The 21010-nt window shown below is 40.1% G+C and overlaps 1 protein-coding gene across 2 annotated transcripts in view; it reads left to right on the top strand.

Annotated features, from left to right (window-relative positions):
* Positions 1 to 21010, top strand: part of UNC79 (unc-79 homolog, NALCN channel complex subunit) — a 139361-nt gene that overhangs the window by 39713 nt on the left and 78638 nt on the right. For both annotated transcript variants that reach the window (XM_067547041.1, XM_067547040.1), the window contains exons 14-24: positions 763 to 993; positions 4062 to 4252; positions 5219 to 5342; positions 6828 to 6968; positions 9407 to 9628; positions 11121 to 11348; positions 12789 to 12930; positions 13363 to 13445; positions 13536 to 13684; positions 16515 to 16672; positions 18473 to 18654. In XM_067547041.1, coding sequence (XP_067403142.1) covers positions 763 to 993; positions 4062 to 4252; positions 5219 to 5342; positions 6828 to 6968; positions 9407 to 9628; positions 11121 to 11348; positions 12789 to 12930; positions 13363 to 13445; positions 13536 to 13684; positions 16515 to 16672; positions 18473 to 18654 — 1851 coding nt within the window. The remainder of the gene's footprint in view (positions 1 to 762; positions 994 to 4061; positions 4253 to 5218; positions 5343 to 6827; positions 6969 to 9406; positions 9629 to 11120; positions 11349 to 12788; positions 12931 to 13362; positions 13446 to 13535; positions 13685 to 16514; positions 16673 to 18472; positions 18655 to 21010) is intronic.

Genomic DNA, 21010 nt, shown 5'->3' with positions numbered 1-21010 from the left:
CAAATATATTTAAACTAGAATCTACAGCTTTCTGTTTACAAATGTTGGCAGGTTTGAGAATCAGGTCTCCTGACTCTGAAGATGTTTGCACTACTGACGCAAATGACCATGTGATCTTACTGTCTTCGCCTTCCTAGTATCTCCTTGTATCTGTTATCTCATGTTATTCTTCTCTAAGCTTAGAGTATAAGTGCTTTGGGGCAGAGATTCCAATCTTGTTTTCTACAGTGTTGTGTCCATCGGTGGTGCTTAAAACAGTTTTCTCTACAGACTGCTTTATGTTCACAGGAGGTGTAGTATAGGGCCAACAGCAGTACAAGCTTCCCTGCCCTGTTCTGCCAACGTGCCTCATCCCTGACCTTGAGGGAACATCTCTATATGGTAGAGAGTGAAAATCAATGACTTTATTGAATGCATGTGCAATCCTAGCCCTCTGCAGAGACTGACAGGGGTGGTGCCTGTTACCCCACTTTCCACAGTTGATGCTTTTTCATGAAATGAACACTTGTCCATTGGGAACTGGACAGAGATCAGCAATTCATTACAAAGAGACCATCAGGTGATAATGCTTTTCAGTTAGTACCCACCTGAGCTGTGTTCATACAAGTACTGAGAAGTGAATGACTCCATTATCAGTACGCACAGTGGAATCTCAGAGAAGCTGCAGGATCTTATAGAAAATGATACAGTCCCTGCCACACCAGCAGTTTTCATAGTCTCTTGGGATAACTGAAAATGAGGTTTATTTTTGCTGTCTTCCAGGTGAGCCTTTGTACTCCTAGTGAAAATACTCCCACCGAGAGCTTAGCTCGTCTGGTTAGTATGGTCTTCCAGTGGTTTCATTCCACAGCTTATATGATGGATGATGAAGTTGGTAGCCTGGTGGAAAAACTCAAACCTCAGTTTGTCACCAAGTGGTTAAAGACAGTTTGTGACGTTCGATTTGATGTCATGGTTATGTGCCTACTTCCCAAACCAATGGAATTTGCCAGGGTAAGAATATTTTTCTGTACTTTATCTGGAGGTTCCTATAAAAGTGATACCGCTTGAAGTCTTACTGTGTTATATTTAGAAACTTTAAGGAGAAAATTCTGCTCTCAGATTAAGGCATATAGGCCCAGAGACACAAGGGGATTTAGGCACCTAACTCCATGTGATGGGGTGCTCCATTCACTGCAGGAGGGTGCCTCCTCTTGGCTGTTGTGGGAATTAGCTCAGCACGGCCAACAGCCCTTCCTGTGGTTGCATTCCATCCCTCTGTCTCTCGCTCTTGGTCCACAGCCCTTCTCTTGCCCCAGGCACTGCTGCTGCCTTCAGCCAGGTCCCTCAATGTTTCCCACTTACACAGTTGTGTACCAAAGTCCCTGCTCACCAGCAGTCTCAGAAAGTCCTCTCATTCACTCCCCCATATGCCACTCCCTCAGTGGCTGGTAAGGGAACCCCATCTCACCCTGTTCTCCGGGTTCCAGCTCAGGGATTCTCTAAACAGCAATCCAGGTGTGGTTCCTTCCTGCACCTTGCCACTTTTACCTGTGCCTCTTCCTTATCTCCTGGCCCTCCCCATTCTTCTGGGTTTGCCAGCCTCTTAACTTCCTTCTCCCAGGGAGTGACTGCAGACTAACTTCCTGCCACCCCCTCTGCTTCCAATTTCCTGTCTTTATATAACACCCCCTCCCCGTCTGTTCCCACACGTGTGAACTCCTAATTAGGACTTTCTTCCCATGCTTAATTCTCTCAGATTGCAGCCTAATTGGCTGATTGGGCCCATTTGGCCCAATTCGGATCTTGCAGTGCTAGCATGGGGAGTACACCTCATCACACTCCCACTGATCGCAATGGAAGTTAGGACCCTAAATAATTTTGATGATCTGGGCCACAGTTCCCATTGATTGAACGGATGGCAGAATTTGGTCCATAGATTTTCCTATTTTTAATCTTTTTAGTCTTACTATAATGGGAAAATATCAATAATTTATAATAGAATTTACAGTACTGTGCAGCTAGAAGGAGAAGGATGTTATAGGTATTAACATTCCTCCACAATTTCAAGAGGTTCTCATTTCCACTATGCTACCATGAATTTCAAGCTTGTTCCTCAGCAACTGGTTCAGACTCTGTGCTACCAAACACCAATCCATCCCTTAAGAGTCCTCTTTCCCAAAGGCTTGCTGTGCCTGTGCAACCAAATTCACTTGTTGCCATGAATTAAGTCAGTGGAGGCACATGGGTGTAACTGAGGGTAGACGATGACTAATGCCGTGTAAAATTGAGAACAAACACAAAAGTAGTAGGTGCTTTTGGTTTTCATTTTGGTTTGTAAGAGTTGGATCTCCATGTTTAGGATTTATTTTTCCACTCATCAGTGCCACCTATCTCATACATTTACTTGTAATTTGAATGAAGAAGTGGCACCTCATGGATTTCTCATTTTAAACATGTATTTGTAGTATTATTCCGGCTTCCTCTAATCTAGTGGTTGACCTAGGAATGGGCATAAAGGCTTACTCTGTTGCAAGGTATTGGGGTAGATTAAGGGTGGATCCATGGATGTTGGGTGGGTGTCGTGTTCTGGCCTTCGGAGCTGTAGAAGAGAAGAGAGGTGAAGAAACGTCAGTCTCAGAGATGGAGAAGACAGGGATGGGTGGTCTTGGCATAAGGGGGCGGTGTAGGGACTTGATTGAGAGCCAAAAAGGAGAGATGTAACCTGAACCACAGAGTTGTAATGAACGTGTATGGTGGAGATCCTTTGTTTGTATTGGATCCATGTCCCATTAAGATTTAGCCCCTTTGTAACACTTATGGTTACATTAGCAACTTGCCAGAAATGCAAGGGCTGAATCAAACATAAACACATACAACCATGATATTAGCTTTGATAAATTAACTGAAATAGCTTGTTGGTTGAATTTTCCAGTAGCTAAATCAAAGGTATAAGGCATTCGCAGAGCCATTAGAGAGGAATAGCAGACTTGTGATGTGCTCAGTTAGGATCATTAGTCTCTGTGGATCATGTAATTATTGGCTCCTATCACTAAGCACCATCCATCAATAAAAGAAACATTTTTAAAAACAAAAAAGTACAAGTTTTTCAACATTAAAGGCCCAGCAAGGGAACTCTGCTCCAAACCAAAACACTGAAGACTGGATGAACAAAAGAAGTTAGGCATGGTTATGTTGAGTGTCATAGTACCTAACTTTTAGGCACCTAGAAAATCATTGTGATGCACGATGCCTGAGTTAGGCACCTAAACTTCTATACAATGAATATCGAGAGACAGGTGCCTTAGAATGAAACAAAGCAAAATCTGGCATGTTAGGCAGGAAGCCAGCTAGCCAATAGGAGATGCCAACGAGACAGGTGTATTGTAAGCCACATCCTACTCTCAGAGATAGGCACCTAGCTCTGCTTGCAATTCTCAGCTGAGAACACTCCTGGAATTAGGCACTTCTGCCATTGTAGGTGGAGGTGGTACAACTGCCTACGTTAGAACTTTTAGCTTAGCGGTTAGCGCACATACTTGTGATGTGGGAGACCCAGGTTCAATTCCCCCATCTCTGCCAGAGGGGGAACAGGATTTCCTCTCAGAAGAGTGCCCTATCCACTGAGATATGGGATATTCTCATGTGGGGCTCTCTCCCTTTTTCCTGTTGATGCTGTTTCACTGTGGATAAATCATGAAAGAGTGACTAAAGCAGGTGGACTGGACCTGGTGTCTTCCACCTTTGAGATGGCTGCCCTACTCATTGGACTACAGAGTCATTCTCTCTCTCTCTCTGGCCCACTGACTTCTCTACTATGGATAAATAAGCTTAAGTTGTCATTGGGCCAGGCAGAGAGAACTACATTTAAATCTTCAGCTGCACTCGGTTGCCCCTGGATCATATGAAAAAAATATGCAGTCCCCATTGCAGAATCTGAAATCTGCACTGAACTATCCTATTGATCATTCACCATGATTTAATGTCTGTAAGGTGCCATGCAAATATATGATGCTATACAAATAACAAATGCAAGAATTATAATAGCAGTTAATAAACACTATTTCTGGAAATGCCCTCAGGTTGGTGGATACTGGGACAAATCCTGTAGCACTGTGACACAATTAAAGGAAGGTCTGAATCGAATCTTGTGCCTGATTCCATACAATGTAATAAACCAACCTGTGTGGGAATGTATTATGCCAGAATGGCTGGAAGCCATTAGAACAGAAGTGCCTGATAATCAACTGAAAGAGTTCAGGGAAGTACTAAGGTAAGTAAACATGTACCTGAGCCATTACACTGGTGAGTATATTATTCAACAAGGGTTTTAGCACAAAAAATTGGTGATGTTGAATAAAATTGCCATTCAGAACTGCTTTGTTCATATGCAATATAACTACATGCAGCTGCATCATTAATAAATTAAAGTTGGACCTGAACTGGAACATTTGATCCAAAATTTCCCAAACTTTGGGAAAGTTTCACTGTATCAGTGGATCTGTATCATGATTCAAACATAGGGCTAGATTGACCTATGCCCTGAGCAGACAGCATGCCCTGTGAGTCCCAGCACAGTGGAGAGAGCAGCCTCCAGGGAAGTGCTACTCCACACAGATGGGCCCGGAGTGGGTGTGCAGGAGTGGGGAATGGACAAAGCCCTGGCTCGTGATAGCTGGCACAGCTGGGATGGCACAGAAGTGGAGTAGTCTGCTACTGGGCTAGCAAATTACTTCCCCTCTGGAGCAAAGGGGAAGCCAGAGTGTGTGCTCTCAGAATCACAATTCCCTGTTTTGTGCATTCCTGGGACTGTGCAGCTACACACTGCCTTTTAATTAAACTTACAGTCTATCCTTAGCAGCTGTCTCTAGTATGAAATGCATTGTGGGGGTGGGGGTGAAGGTAGAAAAAGTCACCACTCACAGATGAAAATATTTTTGTTCACTAATCTCTTCAGTCCTTCTGTATAGTCTGGCTGAACACTCTTTTACGTTTAATTTGCATTGTTATGATGCATGACAGGCCCACCAAACTCAGGAATGACTCCCAGGGGTCAGCATGATGCTTACAGGTGACACCCCTTGTATGATGCCAAATGAACATGCAAGTGATATGCTAGCGAGGTGCTAGTCATATTTTGCTGTGACTGGTATTCTATAAAATGTCCACGTATGGTCTACTATGTACTGCACATAATAGCAAACCACTGGTTATATATTTTTGTTCTTCTTCTTTGCAGCAAAATGTTTGATATTGAGCTTTGCCCACTCCCTTTTTCCATGGAGGAGATGTTTGGCTTCATTAGTTGTCGATTCACAGGATATCCTTCCTCTGTGCAGGAGCAAGCTTTGCTCTGGCTGCATGTAAGTGACTATTATGGATAGGTCATACTGAAGCAGCTTATTGGGGATATAATTAGAAATGGGTGAACTGATTCAGACATAAAAGAACTATCTTGAATCTTCACCCATCTCTGAATCAAACCTTTTTTAAGGGTCAGGAAGTCTTTCTCCTCTTCGCTTACCCCCAGTGCAAGCAGGTAGGTAGTTCAATGCCTACAAGGGAAGCTAGATGAAACTCTCCCATCTCAGATGATAGGTCTGGTCTTTTGGTGGAAGCTAGTAGCTCATTTTCCTTTTGGCTGTAGGTTGTATCTTGAGGATAGGCCCAGTGCTCCTGCCTCTTCCCCAGCTGTACTCTAGGGTCTGCACATAATTTACTTTTTAGACTGCAGAATGACTTCTGGAATGCTCAAGCAAAATTTTTTAAGGGTCCTTTGTTGTGAAGAGCTGGATTGGATTCCCTTTGGCCTATCAAAGCCACTTGTTGCCTTGATTCCATTGCTCCTGTGTACCAACCCCTGAAGCTGGCCAGCTGCAGTGAAGGTGTAGACTGCAACCATGTGTGCTTCCCCTGCATACTAAGTAGCTACTGGGAAGATTGTCCCTCAGAGATTCATCCTGTAGGGTGCAGCTCTACTTAAGGCCCTGTGCATTTTACAATAGTTGGCCCTTTGTGACAACACCTCCATCATTATCACTTCTGGCCCAATGAGAGTTATTTGCAGTGAATGCTAGGTGACCTATTTGCAGAGAACAATTTAGTTGATGTCTGTATCAGTTTTATCTGTTGGCAAATTTTCCACTAACAGATTGTGACTTTTGCAGATTTGCTTATTAGCAACTGTTCGATGACTAGTTTGAGCAAGCACATTTTTGGCTATGGTTTGTTCATGAAGTGGCCACTGTGAGACTTCCCTCTTGGTGATTTGCAACATGTGATGGGTCCCCTAAGAACAGGAAGAGTCCCTTGTCTGTTCACCAATGTTTGAAATTGTTTGATGAATCTACTGAGGAATAATTAAAAGAGCTTTTCAGAATGGCCACAGGTATTATTCTGATTGGACCCTTTGGAACACTACTGCAATACAAATAACAAATAGTACTAGTGGTATCACCTAGTGAATAGTATTCATACTAGTACTTGTGTCATTTTTGCTTCACACAAACATCTTGTGGAAAAAAACCCTCACATTGGAACGTTTGTGAGTAAAAGGGGCCTCAAATACGAGCAAAGAGAGTTGTCTGGTTTCAGTTGCAAGCATATTGGAAAGTGCTCTTTGTCGTACTCAGACAGCTCTGCTTGGCTTTGATTGAACCAGGTCCTTAGGCATGTGCCTAACTTTAGGCATGGGTAGTCCCATTGACTTCAGTCAAACTACTTGTGTTTGACGTTACGCTTATGGACCTTGGTGAAGTGGGGTCCATGTGGTTAAAGTGTTATAAAGGTAGTTAGTATTTTTGGTCTGAGCTGAAAACTCATGATTTTAAATTTTTATCTTTCTTCAGGTGTTATCTGAGTTAGATATTGTGGTTCCTCTTCAGCTACTGATCAGTATGTTTTCCGATGGAGTTAATTCTGTCAAAGAGTTAGCAAATCAAAGAAAATCAAGAGTCAGTGAACTGGCAGGGAATCTTGGCGCTCGAAGGGTATTATTTTTCATCTTGTTTTGTTTTTTTCTTTTTCTCCTTAAAACAGTTTCCCTTTTAATTTTCATATGAAGATATAAAAATGTACTGCCACTTACTCAAGCACTTGATTGGAAATAAAGTACAGATTTTGAGAGTGATAAAAATCAACACAGCTTGAGTTAATGCCAGCCTCCCATTTGATCAATTTTAATATATAAATTAATAATTTGGTAGATATGTTGTACCTAGAATGTAATTGTGAAATCTCTTTCTGAGTGAACTGTTTCAGTTGCTGCATGGCATCTGTATAATAGTTAAGCATTAGTATTTATTTTGTGTTAACTTTTCCAACAATTTTCATTCTCTGTATCTTCTGTCCACTACCATCAATCAGCAATATTTTATGGACATCTGGTCATCTAGGGTGAGCTTTCATATTCTTGTTGCACATGTTTGGTAGGGCCCAGGCACTTACTGGTAGTGATGACAGAGCAGAATTAGTTTCCTTGTCCCTCCATTTTTCCTTGTATTTCACTTAGCTTGCTTTTACACTATCCACCATTTACCTCTGATGGAAGAAGAGGGAAACAGCTTCCTTTCACTTATTGCTAAGAGCTAACACCTTGTCCAATAGGCAAGCCTGCTTAAAGGCTTTTTGAGGGAGCCTTTATGGAGGCAGACACATATTCAGTCATTGCAGTTAAATCCCATCCTGTCTCAATTTCTCTCCTCTAGTCCTTAAAGTGTTATGTGCTGGTAATATGTCAGCAGACACCGTAGAATCTGAATCTCTAGGCTGTCTGCTGTACAAATCAAATGAACCAGTTTGCAGCAGCACTAACCCAAACTGGCCAATATTTAACTCACGTGATCAGCAGCAGTAGATCAGGCATTTGACTGAATGATTCTCTCACAGCTCCTCCATTTGAAATGGATTCCTCTGTCTCACACTGGCTTCCAAAATGAATTCACTCATCTTAAACAGAGAACATGTGAAAAATAAAGCCAATATATTTATTGGAACCTGTGCATGAATTCTGAAAATATCTGTTAGTATTTCATTCTGAAACACTGCACTGTTTCCTGTATAACAGAAACACAAGCATGTTTAATTAATAATGATCATCGGAAGCATGTCCTTTTGCTTTCATCAGCCTCATGAATTCTGCTCTTTGTGATTCAAAACTTTAGAGTTTATCCTCTGATGTTTCACCTTTTAACTCACTTCCTTATCTGTACATTTTTGCCACTATTCAAGTTATTTTTAGTTGAGTTACAGAAAAACAATGGGAGATTCTGCAGTTGCTTGACATGCAATGCTTATAAAAGAAGTGAATGTTTGCTGTACTGCAGGTGAGGTGTGGAATGTCTCCTTCGCATTTTAGTGCACATATGTTGGGCCAAATTCTTCAGTAGAGGTGCAAAAAAGGATGTAAACTAAAGCCACGTGTTAAAATCTGTCGAGGCATTAAAATTTCAAATTTGGATTCTGGGGAGCAAAAGTAGATAAGTCGGTGCCTACAGGCATAGTGAATATTCAGGAGAGAACAATGTGATTATCACGCTAGGAGCCTGACTCATAGAGGCAAACAGGAACACTGCTAAATGACACAACACACAGCACAGTCCGGCAGCTTAAACTCAGAAGACCAGATTCTCAGCTCCACTAATGGTGCAGAGGGGCTAAAAGCTGCCCAGAGTGGGCAACTGAAAGAATCCCTGGGTTGTGGAGAGATCCTCATCTATTGTAATATTGGCACTGCAGACAGCAGACTCATACAGGAAAACACAGCCAGTCCAGGACCACTGTAGAACACCACACAGAAGAAACACATCATTTGACTACTGTATTTCAGACAATAGTTGGCCTAAAAAGTAGACAAATGTGTGGTCTGACAGCAGACTTTCCTGTGACACTGTGTGTTGTGGGGTGCCTATTATGGGGTTGGTGTCTGTGTTGTTTTATTTTATGCCCTCTTGCTAGTTGCTTTTCAGCTATCTGACACATCTAGGGATCGCCTTAGTTGACACTATTTTCTTGATATACCCTCTTTTTTAATCAGCTGCTACACCCCTTTCAGAGCATTTGTGGGGTTAGATTCCTTTTGCCCTAACATAGAATGTCAGATCAGTGAAACCTGTGTCCATTTTCTGGTCAGTTTATATTAGGAAGCCAAATTCCTCTCTGGTGTAATAACTTCCCTGAAATCAGTGGAAGCATTAATTTGATCTCAGTTGTCTTACTTACACCAACATGTACATCGGTGCAGAATTTGGTCCATTGTATTTATAATATATTTTAACATTTGGTGGCATTAAGAACCAGTTGAAAATGTACAAGAGACAGCTGTAACAGAGAACAGTAAAGCAGTTTCACCTATTTCCTTTAGTATTGTTCTAGCCAATGCCCAAGTGCTTAAAGTTGACTTGCGTGTATCCATCTTTTGTTTTTTCAGGTGAGTGTTGCCTCTGACCCGGGACGCAGGGTTCAGCACAATATGCTGAGTCCTTTCCCAAGTCCTTTCCAGAGCCCATTTCGCAGCCCCATGCGCAGTCCTTTCCGCAGCCCTTTCAAGAATTTTGGACACCCTGGAGGGAGGACTATAGACTTTGACTGTGATGATGATGAAATGAATTTGAATTGCTTCATACTGATGTTTGATCTCATCCTGAAGCAGGTATCAGCAGATAAAGAGTTTCTGTGTTAAACTGATACAAAAATACACTTCACAATATTTGAAACCCACCTATGTTTTTCTGAATGACCTGAAAGGAGATGAACTATTCCCATGTTTAGACTAACATAAAAGTCAAAAGACATGAAAAATACATGGTTCTAAACAGGTAACCAGGCTGGTCATTTTATTGGGACTTCTTTCTAGAAATCAGTTTACAGCTGTCTATATGCTGAGTTGCATTGATTTAACTGAAGGTGCGATTTTAAACTAATTTGGTTAAACTCCTTGTGGGCAAGTTGTTGAAATGATTAGGCTAAATCAACATAAGCCACATTAAACCAGAATAAGAGTGTTCACATAGACATTGGATTGATTTAACTAAGTCACTTTATAAACTGATTTTAGGCCAGGTCTACACGAAAAAGTTAGTTTTACCTAGCTATGTCGCTCAGGGGTGTGAAAAAACCAGTCCTGAGCGACATAGTTAAGTCAAGCTAACCCCTGGGTAGACTGAGCTAGGTTGACGGACGAATTCTTCCTTGACCTTACTTTTGCCTCTTGGGGAGGTGGATTAACAAAGGAATCCCTCCCATTGCTATAGTGAGTGTCTATACTGAAGTGCTGCAGCAGGGCAGCTGCAGTGCGTTAAGTGTAGACACTTCTGTACATAGACAAGACCTGAAGAACAGAAATGAACAAAACCAATTAAACCACTCTTCAACTAAAATAAATGTGTCCACATATAGATTTGTACCAGTTTAACTATTTTTTTTATTGACGTGACTGAACTAATTGCAAACTTGTGTGTTAAAAACCCCATAAAAAGCATCTTCATTAGGAAAAAGGTGTGTGCTTAACTTGAGTTAATTAACATGAGATAAAATCCTAGTGAAGGTGGTTTGTGGTTTTCACATGACTTAGCAAGTCAAGCTAAAGATTGGGGGAGCCTAGCTGCTAACGCATTTGAAAACTACCAACTGTCTTGTCCTCAACTAGGACAAGTGCTCTAAGGCCAGGTCTACACTTATCTGGAAATTCAGCGGCAGTTGACGGGAATTATGCAAGCTACACAGAGTAGCTTGTGTAACACCCATTGACTTTGTAACTCCTCTTCTACATGACATCTTCACTGTGCTGCGCTGACAGGAAATGCATTACTGTTGATGCAGTGCTACACCATTTGAGGGGGTGGTTTTAATGTGTCGACTTCAAGATTGATTGAGTGGGTCTTCACTGACACTCAGTCGATCCAGATAGATCAATCTGACGGTGGTGAATTTGCCACCGTCAATGAAGACATACCCTTAGTGTCTAAAGTTGGGCACCCAAAATCAGTGGCCACTTTTGAAACTGTAAACCATATTATATCTCATACTCTTCTCTCAATAGTAAATTTAATATTAGTGGCAACAATGTGAGAATAAGTGGAATAGGCAGAGCATTGATCATTAATCAAATGTTAATTCCTTACCATTCTATCACTGATTTTCAGATGGAACTTCAAGATGATGGCATCACCTTGGGTTTAGAAAACAGCCTCTCTAAGGACATAATTTCCATCATAAACAATGTGTTTCAGGCACCTTGGGGTGGCTCTCACACCTGTCAGAAAGATGAAAAAGTAGTTGAATGTAACCTGTGTCAGTCTAGCATTCTCTGTTACCAGCTGGCTTGTGAGCTGCTGGAGAGACTAGCTCCAAAAGAAGAAATCAGGCTAGTGGTAAGTAGTGAAACAAATGGCTTGTGTAATTAAATGACAAATTATGAGAGTTCCCCCAAACTCCTGTTTTTAATTAGCTTGACATAAAGACGTGAACTGCATTGATTTTGTGCGCAGAGGAATTCTAGAGCAAAATTCCCATTGACTTGTCAGATCTTATAAACTTGGATGGGAGACCTTCAAGGCACACTAGGTAGTAATGCTATTGATATAAAAGGTGGCACTTTTCCTTCTGTATTAGCATTGAACCAGTGTCTCAGCCTGGTGCTGGCAGGGCTCTGCTGTTGGAGGTGATGTCTTTCAGAGGAAAAAGGATGCTGCTTAGTGCTTGTCATCTTCAAAGTTGTTTATATAACTAGTTGAAAAAAAGGGCCAAGATTTTCAAGTGACTCGTGATTGTGGGTGATTCAGTTTTGAAGTGCCCAGACCTTAAAGGGGTCTGATATTTAGAAAGTCAGATCCCTCTATGGTGTGTCAAGTTGGGCACCCAACATCACTAGTCACTTTTGAATATCTTAACCAAAGTTCCTGACCACTTGTGATCATTAAAGATTCTTCGTGACATTTTATGAGAGTTGGAGTGCTAACTGCAGTGTCCTGAACAAATTCCACACTGAATTACTCTATTATATATACACAAATTCCTGCTGAAATTTCATTTTGAATTCTTCTTCACTTTCAATTCAAAACTCTTGTTTGGTGTAGTGCTGTGGTGTGATATTAAGCAGTTGCTGTATGTCAATAGTGGCTGAAGTGATGCCCATCCAAGTGTTAAGTGTTTAGGATTCCATTTGGATTATCAAGATTCTCTATAAACATAAGATAGCTTTACTGAAGGCTGTTTTCATTAACTCATGTCCGTTCGTATTCAGATCCTGGAATCAACCATTAAACTACAAGATCAACTGGTGGTGTAAAAAGCCCCAATTCAGCAAAGCACTTCAATGGGACTTACGCATGTTCTTAAAGTTATGCATATGCTTATGTGCTTTGATGAACTGGGGCCATCATAATTAAACAAATAAAGAAGTAATTAAGTTATAAGTATAGCATACACACAGTTTTGTTACGTAAGGTCACTTATAGCCCTGTTTCAACTAGGGGCTTCAATCCAGTCTCAATTTGTGCATGCGTAATTTTGGATGCAAATCACTTGAATGCACAGTTTTGGGAATGCTATCATTACCACACCCAAATGTACATACATACTGTCCATTCATGCTCAGTTTGGACCCTCTTTATGTATGCAGGATTTAACTTAAAGAGCAGGATTTGGCCTAATTTATTCAAGTCTGTACATCAAGAATGAATTTAACTCCTCAGTTTCCCCATCTGGAAAATGAGGATGATGATACTGACCTCCTTTGTAAAGTGCTTTGAGATCTACTGATGAGAAGTGCTATATAAGAGCTAGGTATAATCATTATTATGTTCTTATAGGAGCCCACAGACAACCTTGAGGATAGTCTTCTGTATACCAGACCCGAGTTTATTATAGGAACTGAAGGGGAAGAGGAAGATAAATCTGCAAGAAAACATGGAGAAAACCCAGGAAATCATACAGAGACAACAGAAAATGCTGGTAAATTAGGGGAATGTTTGAACTGGGTGTTAAATGAAGCATTGGTATGGCTTTATTCATTACAAAAAATACAAAGATTTGAAATAGTCTTGCAAGTCCAACAGCACAGAATTGATAATTTTTCAGGTATTTAAAACTTTTAAAATTTGTTCATTCTTTGGGAAAGTTGCATTCCTCCTATACACTTATATAACAAAATTGTTGGACCAAGAAAAAATCATTTAAAAAACTCATTTCTTATATCACATAATAAAGAAAAATGTTAAGGGTCAAATTAATTCCTGATATAATTCTACTGACTGCAGTGGAAATACAGCTGGAATGCATTTGCCCTTTGCAGTGATCTCACCTTCCCTTGGTTTATTTTCTAGTTTTATTCCCAACCAGCAAAAGAGATGATATATTAATAATTCTCATGTAACTTGATTCTAGCAACAATAAAAAATGACACTGAAAGAAAATTCTGTTACCAGCAACTTCCAGTTACCTTGAAGCTCATATACACTATATTGCAGGTACAGCTGATTCTTTTTTAAGTTTATATATTTGATTTAATAACATCAATACTTTGAGAGTAGCATTAATTACATGAATTGCTTGCACAGGAAATGGCTAGATTTGAAGAGCCAGACATTCTTTTTAACATGCTGAACTGTCTGAAGATCCTTTGTCTTCATGGGGAATGTTTGTATATTGCAAGAAAGGACCATCCACAATTCTTAGCTTACATTCAAGATCACATGCTGATTGCAAGGTATGTTTTTAACCCAGGAATTGTCATTTTTATTTATATTACAGTAGCACTTCTAAATTCCAATCAGAATCAGAGATCCATTGTGCTAGGCACTGTACAAACATACAGTGAGAAGCAGTGCTACTTCAAAGATCCTACAGTTTAAATAGACAAGACAGGCAAAGGGTGGGAAGGGAAATAGAGGCACAGAAAAGTGAAGTGACTTGTCCAAGCTCACACAGCAGGTCAGTCACACAGTTGAGAACAGAACCCACATATCCTGACTCCCACTCCAGTGCTCCATCTGATAGACCACTCTGCCTCCCTACTTAAAGTGCAAATTTGCAATTATGGTTCCAGGAATGGTCATATATTGTCCATGAAACGGATTTGTGGACAACAACTAGTTGAAGGAAAAGCGGTTCAGCATATGAATTTTATTTTAAAATCATAATAAGTTTTGTTTTGAGTGCTATGGGCTGAAATGCTTGCTGTAGTTTATTTGCAGTGAATTTGGCCATGTGAACAACAGACTTGTCATACCATTTACTAAGAAATTGGCATTGTATAAATTTAATTCCTTTCTGATGTCCCTTCGCTTTTGTCCATTATTGTTTCTCCTTATGTCAAGTCTTATTGCTCTGAGGCCCAATTGTGCAAACCCTTTACTAGCACCAGCAGTTCAATCAGCTTTGATGGGACAACTTGTGTGAATAAGAATGTGCAGATTAGTCTTAGATTGTAAACTCTTCAGAGATTTCCTGGGTTTTTAAAAGAAGAGTTGCACAGCATCTCTGTTCTCAAGAGTGTATATAGCGGTGTTTATAGCAGACATTTACTAGAACTGATAGAAAATCAGGAAATTCTGGTATTTTGACATTTTGTTTTTGTCTATACATACAAAGTGATGAAGTCTAATTTAGCTGAAACTACTCAAGGAAGAGATTTTGGAGTCATCATGGATAGTTCTCTGAAAACATCTGCTCAGTGTGCAGTGGCATTCAATAAAGCTAACAGAATGTTAGGAACCATTAGGAAAGGGATAGATAATAAGACAGAAAATATCATAACATCACTATATAAATCTATGGTATGCCCACACCTTTGATACTACATGCAGGTCGCCCCCACCCTATGTCAAAAAAGATATATTAAAATTGGAAAAGGTACAGAGAAAGGCAACAAAAATGATTCAGGATATTGAACAGCTTCCATATAAGCAGAGATAAAAAGACTGGGACTATTCAGCTTAGAAAAAGAAATGACTAAATGGGGATATGACAGAGGTCTATAAAATCATAAATGATATGGAAAACATGAATAAGGAAATGTTATTGACCCCTTCATGTAACACAAGAACCAGGGTTCACCCAATGAAATTAATAGGCAGCACATTTTAAACTGAGATACTGAACTACTTCTTCACACAACACACAGTCAACCTGTGGAACTTGTTGCCAGGAAATGTTGTAAAGGCCAAAAGTATAACCGGGTTAAAAAAAGAATTAAATGAGTTAGTGGAGAATAGGTTCATCAGTGGCTATTATCCAGGATGGGCAGGGATGCAAACCCATGATCTGGGTGTCCCTAAACCTCTGAAGGTGGGACTGGATGACAGGGCGTGGATCACTTGCTAACTGCCTGTTCTGTTCATTCCCTCTGAAGCATCTGGCATTGACCACTGTCTGAAGACAGAATACTGGGTTAGATGGACCATTGGTCTGACCCAGTATGGCTGTTGTTATGGTTTTATGTCCCTCCCAAAAAATTGAAATATTGAAATTTTTAATGGAATGAAATGTTGAAATGTTTAGGTTCAGTTCGACATTGAACTGTGTCTGCCTGAGCTGCTGCAGTGCCTCACGGGGGTTGTAATGTGGATGCTTCATCCCCCCATTCTCTTCTATGGACCGTGACAGACTACATTTCCTGTGATGCACTAAAATGGGATCCGTTGGAGGGGAGAATGAGGCGCCCCATGGGAGATAAAGTCTGGCTGGGGAGTCCAGCCCATAAGAGAAAAAGGAGGCATGATGCACCTGAACTACAGCTTCCATGAGGCACTGCAGCTGCCCAGTTCAAAAGAACAAAAAAAGTTCTGATTTAGGAACACCCAATCAGAAATGAAATGTTTCATTTAGATTTTCCCAATACAAAATCAAAAATGTTTTGGTAAAATTAAAGTTTTTACCAAGGACAAGATTTTGCAGGAACACCATTTTCTGTCGGAATAAAAATATTGTTGGAAAATTCCACACCACCTCTTAATATTAGCTGAGATATATGTCATTTGGCTACTGTAAAATCAAAGGGCAAAGCATGTGCAAAGGCATCACTGTTGGAGAGAGGACACCAGATGAGATAGACCTTTGATCTGATCAGGCATAGCCATTCCTACGTTTAGGATGACCAGATAGCAAATGTGAAAAATCGGGATGGAGATGGGGGGGTAATAGGTGCCTATGTAAGAAAAAGCCCCCAAAATCAGGACATCTAGTCATCCTACCTACATTCCACACACTAGTTGTTTTACGAGTCACATGTATGGCTTTCATGTGGCGTAATACACTTCTGTCTCAGTTATACTGTTGAATGTCTATGATAGACAGTTTCCAAAAACTGCTAGAACCTCCCCTAACAAAATTAAATTAAAATGAATATAGATGCAGGAGAATATGGGTTTTCCAGATACAGCAACATTTAATATGAGTGCCAGGTGTAACTCACAAATGTACCTTTTCTTATGAAGCAAACTCCCCCAGCAACATAATATGGACATTTATCATGAAGGATGTTCTATGACGTAAAAAACAGATTCTCTGATCGGATTTGCTTTTGTTGGTCCTTCTAGTTTATGGAGAGTAGTGAAGTCTGATTTCTCTCAGCTTTCTTCATTGGCTGTCCCACTCCTTCTACATGCTCTGTCGCTTCCTCATGGAGCTGATATTTTCTGGACAATCATAAACAGCAATTTTAACAGCAAAGATTGGAAGATGAGGTTTGAAGCAGGTAGGTCTGAGAAGTGTATGATGTTTGCATGTAGGGTGCTATGGCAGGAAGAGAAGGGGCGTTGTTAGTTGTAAGTATCGTAGTTGACACTGGCTGTTTAAGGTAGTGAGGTTATTTTTTTACAGTCTCTTTCCATCTGCTACCCATAAGTGTTTTGTTTTTTTGAAATATTCATTGTCTTCATTGGCTGCTCTGGTGGTTGGTTTAATAAAATCATACACTACACCAGTGTTTCTCAATTAAATTTGGCCACGGAACCCTTTTGAACTCCATAAATAATTGCGGAACCCCCAAACTCTTAGCAGTCTTCAAATGTCGAAATAAGCAAAGGTCAGCATTTCTCACTTAAATTACACTTACACTAGATACCCTCTGCTGGAAAATCCGAGACATCTTCCCTTTTTCGGTGGCGCGGAGAACAGCTGCTCTCGGCGGCGCGGAGAACAGCTGCTCTCGGCGGCGCGGAGAACAGCTGCTCTCAGAACCCTAACAGTGTTCCTGCGGAACCTCAGGGTTCCGCGGAACACCAATTGAGAAACACTGCACTACACTGATAGAAGAGACCCACTAAGTCCTCCACACATAGACCATCCACCTCTGGCCAATGCAGGATTGTTCCTTACAATCCATTTCCTAGTGCTCTGTCTAGCCTAGTTTAAATACCTCACATAATGGAGCATAACTCACTGCATTCCCCTTGCATTGCCTTTTAAAAGTTATTTAACTTAGCTCTCCATTACTGGTGTATGTTTGAAGCATGATAAAATTCTCTAGTAATCTCCACCCATAGTTTTATCCTTCTGTTATCAGAAAGAATAGTTACATGTTATTGCCCAGTTGACTGATATTCTCTGTGCTGGTCAACCCAGGCACATGGTGCTAGTTCAGATTTAATACCAAGAAGCAGTGGCTGTTCCCATCTGTTCCAAAGAGGACTGCCTTCAAATCAAAATGATCCTGATATTTGAAATAGGGGAATGAAAAGAAAGGAACAGCTATTACAATCAGTGGGCCTTATTTTCCTCTCTTACACTGGTGTTACACTAATGTAAATCTACTGACTTCAATGGAGTTACTTTTAATTTACACCGGCGTAAGGGAGAAGAAATTGAAGCCCTCTGGATTTTGTTTTTGGAATTATTGCCCCACATCCTTGGCTGCAGACAAGGAATGCACAGCACAGCTTGGGAAAAGGGGATGGAGTGGTGTCTAAAGGAGTCACCAGCTGTGCACCAGGATGGTCAATCTAAAAGCTGCTTTCAATTCTGCTGTCTGCCAGTGCTCCCAAAGGGCCGTTATAACTGCTTGCAATTACCAGGATGCAGAGAACTGGGTGAATATTTTTGGCCTGTGTGATACAGAAAGTCAGGCTAGATGATCCTAACAGTGCCTTTTGGCCTTAAAATCGATGAATTTAGAAGCCCTTTCCTCTAGCCCTGCCAACTGTAGGCAGGTTGGATGGTGTAGGAGCAACTGTGCTGGCTCTGTGCCTCCAAAAGCTCTTCCTGCACTGGACTCATCCTCCTGTGGCTGGCTGTGCTGGCGTTGGAGCTACTTTGCTCCGGCAATATGACTAGAAGTGGCTGTAGTGTAGGGGAGCTTCTGGGAAACTGTAAGTAATTGAAGTAATGATAAAAAATGTGCAAAGCTGAAAGTGGAAATAAGCTGATGTTTCAATTATTCTTTGTTGTTGTTTTCAGTGAGTTACAGGCCTGTATATATGGTTCAAAACACAGGGGGAAAGGCCACTTCCTATATTAATGTGATTATTCTCTTTGTTTGGGGGCTTGTCTGCTGCAGTAGAGAAAGTGGCTGTGTTGTGCAGATTTCTGGATATTCACTCAGTGACAAAAAATCACCTGTTGAAATATTCTTTGGCTCATGCATTCTGCTGTTTTCTGACTGCCGTGGAGGATGTCAACCCAGCAGTGGCTACAAGAGCTGGGTTATTACTTGATACCATAAAGAGGCCAGCTTTGCAGGTAAGTTTGCCATACGGAATAAAAGCTAGAGATGAGTCCCAGGGACAAAGACTGGATCCTGACTAGTTTTCTTTCCAAAGTTCGAGAGTGTTCAGATCCATGATTTGGAGTTTGGCCCATCACAATAAACTCAGAAAACACACTATCTCAAGAATCTCAGTAGCTCACTGACAGGGAGGCAAAATGACCCTTGCAGATTCTGGAAGTGTCAGTCTTCTGGTCCAAAACATTAGAGCTTACAATAAGGTTCTACAGCATTTGAGCTATTACTTGAAAAAAATATAATTATTTTTATAAGGGTAAAACAAATTGGGGTGATTTTCTTTTTAATGCTGGGGAAAATATTATAGTTAAAAAATCTAATGACACACAGATAAGGCCCTTCGTTTTCAGTTTTTACTGATTTTTACTGAAAAATTCCCAGGTTTTACAAAAGCTATTATTCAATTTTTACTGATTTTCATCCTAAATTTGGACCACTCATGGAGAGGAAAATACTGATTATGTTAAGAAAATCCAATACATTATATGAGGTAAATGTGTTTATGCTAATAATAAATTAGTTTAAGTATAAATGTGAGGTTGCTTGTTAAAGTAAGGCAAGGTAGCAGTAGATACACACACGCATGTGCGTGCATCCATATATGAACTGTTAATGTACATTTCATAAAATAAACCACAGCATTAAACTCCTTTTACTTCCAGTATTCTTGCTTTTCTCTTTATGTTGTTTTTTCTGTCCTCCTATCCCTTGGTATTTACCAGAAAACTGTGAAGTTAATTTTTTGCACTGATTTTTCACCCGTTTTTTATTTTTTGTAGTAAACACTGATAAATTCCCAGGAATTTAAAACAAAATAAAGCTGAACATGAAGGGGCTTACTCACAGGTTAACTGGTAGCAGAAAATTTATTAAAACAAAACTACGTATTGCCTCGATCTTTGAAAGATTTATATGCATATTTACCTTTAAGCACATGAGAAGACCCCCTGATTGGATTACTCATATGCTTAAAATTAAGCACATATATAAATCTTTGCAGGATCAGGACCTACATTTATAAGCAAGATGAAGAACTCTCATTAAAAAGTTTAGTACAATATCTGGTAACAGTTATTTCTAGTAGGTAGAACTAAAAAGGTATTTAAGTAATAATTCCAGTACAGTTGCCCATAAAATGCAGTTTTAATAAGTTTGCTATTTTATACTATATAAGGGGCAGGTTTTCAAAGCACTGCTCAGGGAATGTGGATTCTGTTGAAGTCAGTGGGAGTTGCACAGCTCCAATCCTGTGTAAATCTTTGAAAATGTGTCCTCTTATGTTCTGATAAATTGATTGCATATGCCAAAGGCTACAAATAACTGCCTAAGCCAGACTTTTCTTTATGGTCTGGCCAAAGGTCTTCTTGTTGAGGAAGACAGACTTGGCCTACAAATGCTGCACTTGTTAGATATTTAATGTCTGTTGTCTTTTTCAAACATGAATGTTGACACTAAACTCAAAATTCTTGTGCTAATAAAACACAGCAGCATTTTATGAGATTAAGTGCCTTTGATACTTTTAACCATGTAATCTATTTTTCCCATTTGGGGCCTGAGCCTGCCTTCCTTTTGTACATAAAACTCCTATTGAAATCAATGGGAATTTTGGGTGCACTAGAAGGCCAGGATCAAAACCTATAATTCTGACCTATGTCAGTGGCTCTCAAGACTACTGTACCCCTTTCAGGAGTCTGATTGGTCTTGCGTACCCCAAAGTTTCAACTTCACTTAAAAACTACTTCCTTACAAAATCAGATATAAAAATACAAAAGTATCACACCACATTATTACTGAAAGGTTGCTAACTTTTTCATTTTTACCATATAATTGCAAAATAAATCAATTGGAATATAAATATTGTACTTATTTTCAATGTATAGTACATAGAGCAATATAAACAAGTCATAGCCTATATGAAATTTTTAATTTGTACTGACTTTGCTAGTGCTTTTATGTAGCCTGTCGTAAAACTAGGCAAATATTTAGGTGAGTTGATGTACCCACAGAAGACCTCTGCGTACCCCCAGGAGTACCTGTACCACTGGTTGAAAAGCACTGATCTATGTAATTATTAAAATCTTTACAATAACACTTTTGATTACTTAAAACAGATGAACCAGTAGAATTGCTGCTAAATTCCCATCATATTTTATTGATTGGATTAATGGGAGGCAACATACATTTCTAGTGGTATGCGTTTCAACAGACTCCACTCTCCATGAACTGTATCAAACTCCTTGGATTCCTGTTAGCAAGCAAAGTGCCTTCCAATAGCTTCCATTCATTTTATTTTATCAAAATATAGTACAGGCT

Source organism: Emydura macquarii, unplaced genomic scaffold, assembly GCF_026122565.2.
Source record: "Emydura macquarii macquarii isolate MOO-44397 ecotype Brisbane River unplaced genomic scaffold, CSIRO-AGI_Emac_v2 contig_1229, whole genome shotgun sequence".
NCBI lineage: Eukaryota > Metazoa > Chordata > Testudines > Chelidae > Emydura > Emydura macquarii.
The sequence above is the reverse complement of the archived record's forward strand: the minus strand, read 5'-3'. Positions and strand labels throughout refer to the sequence as shown.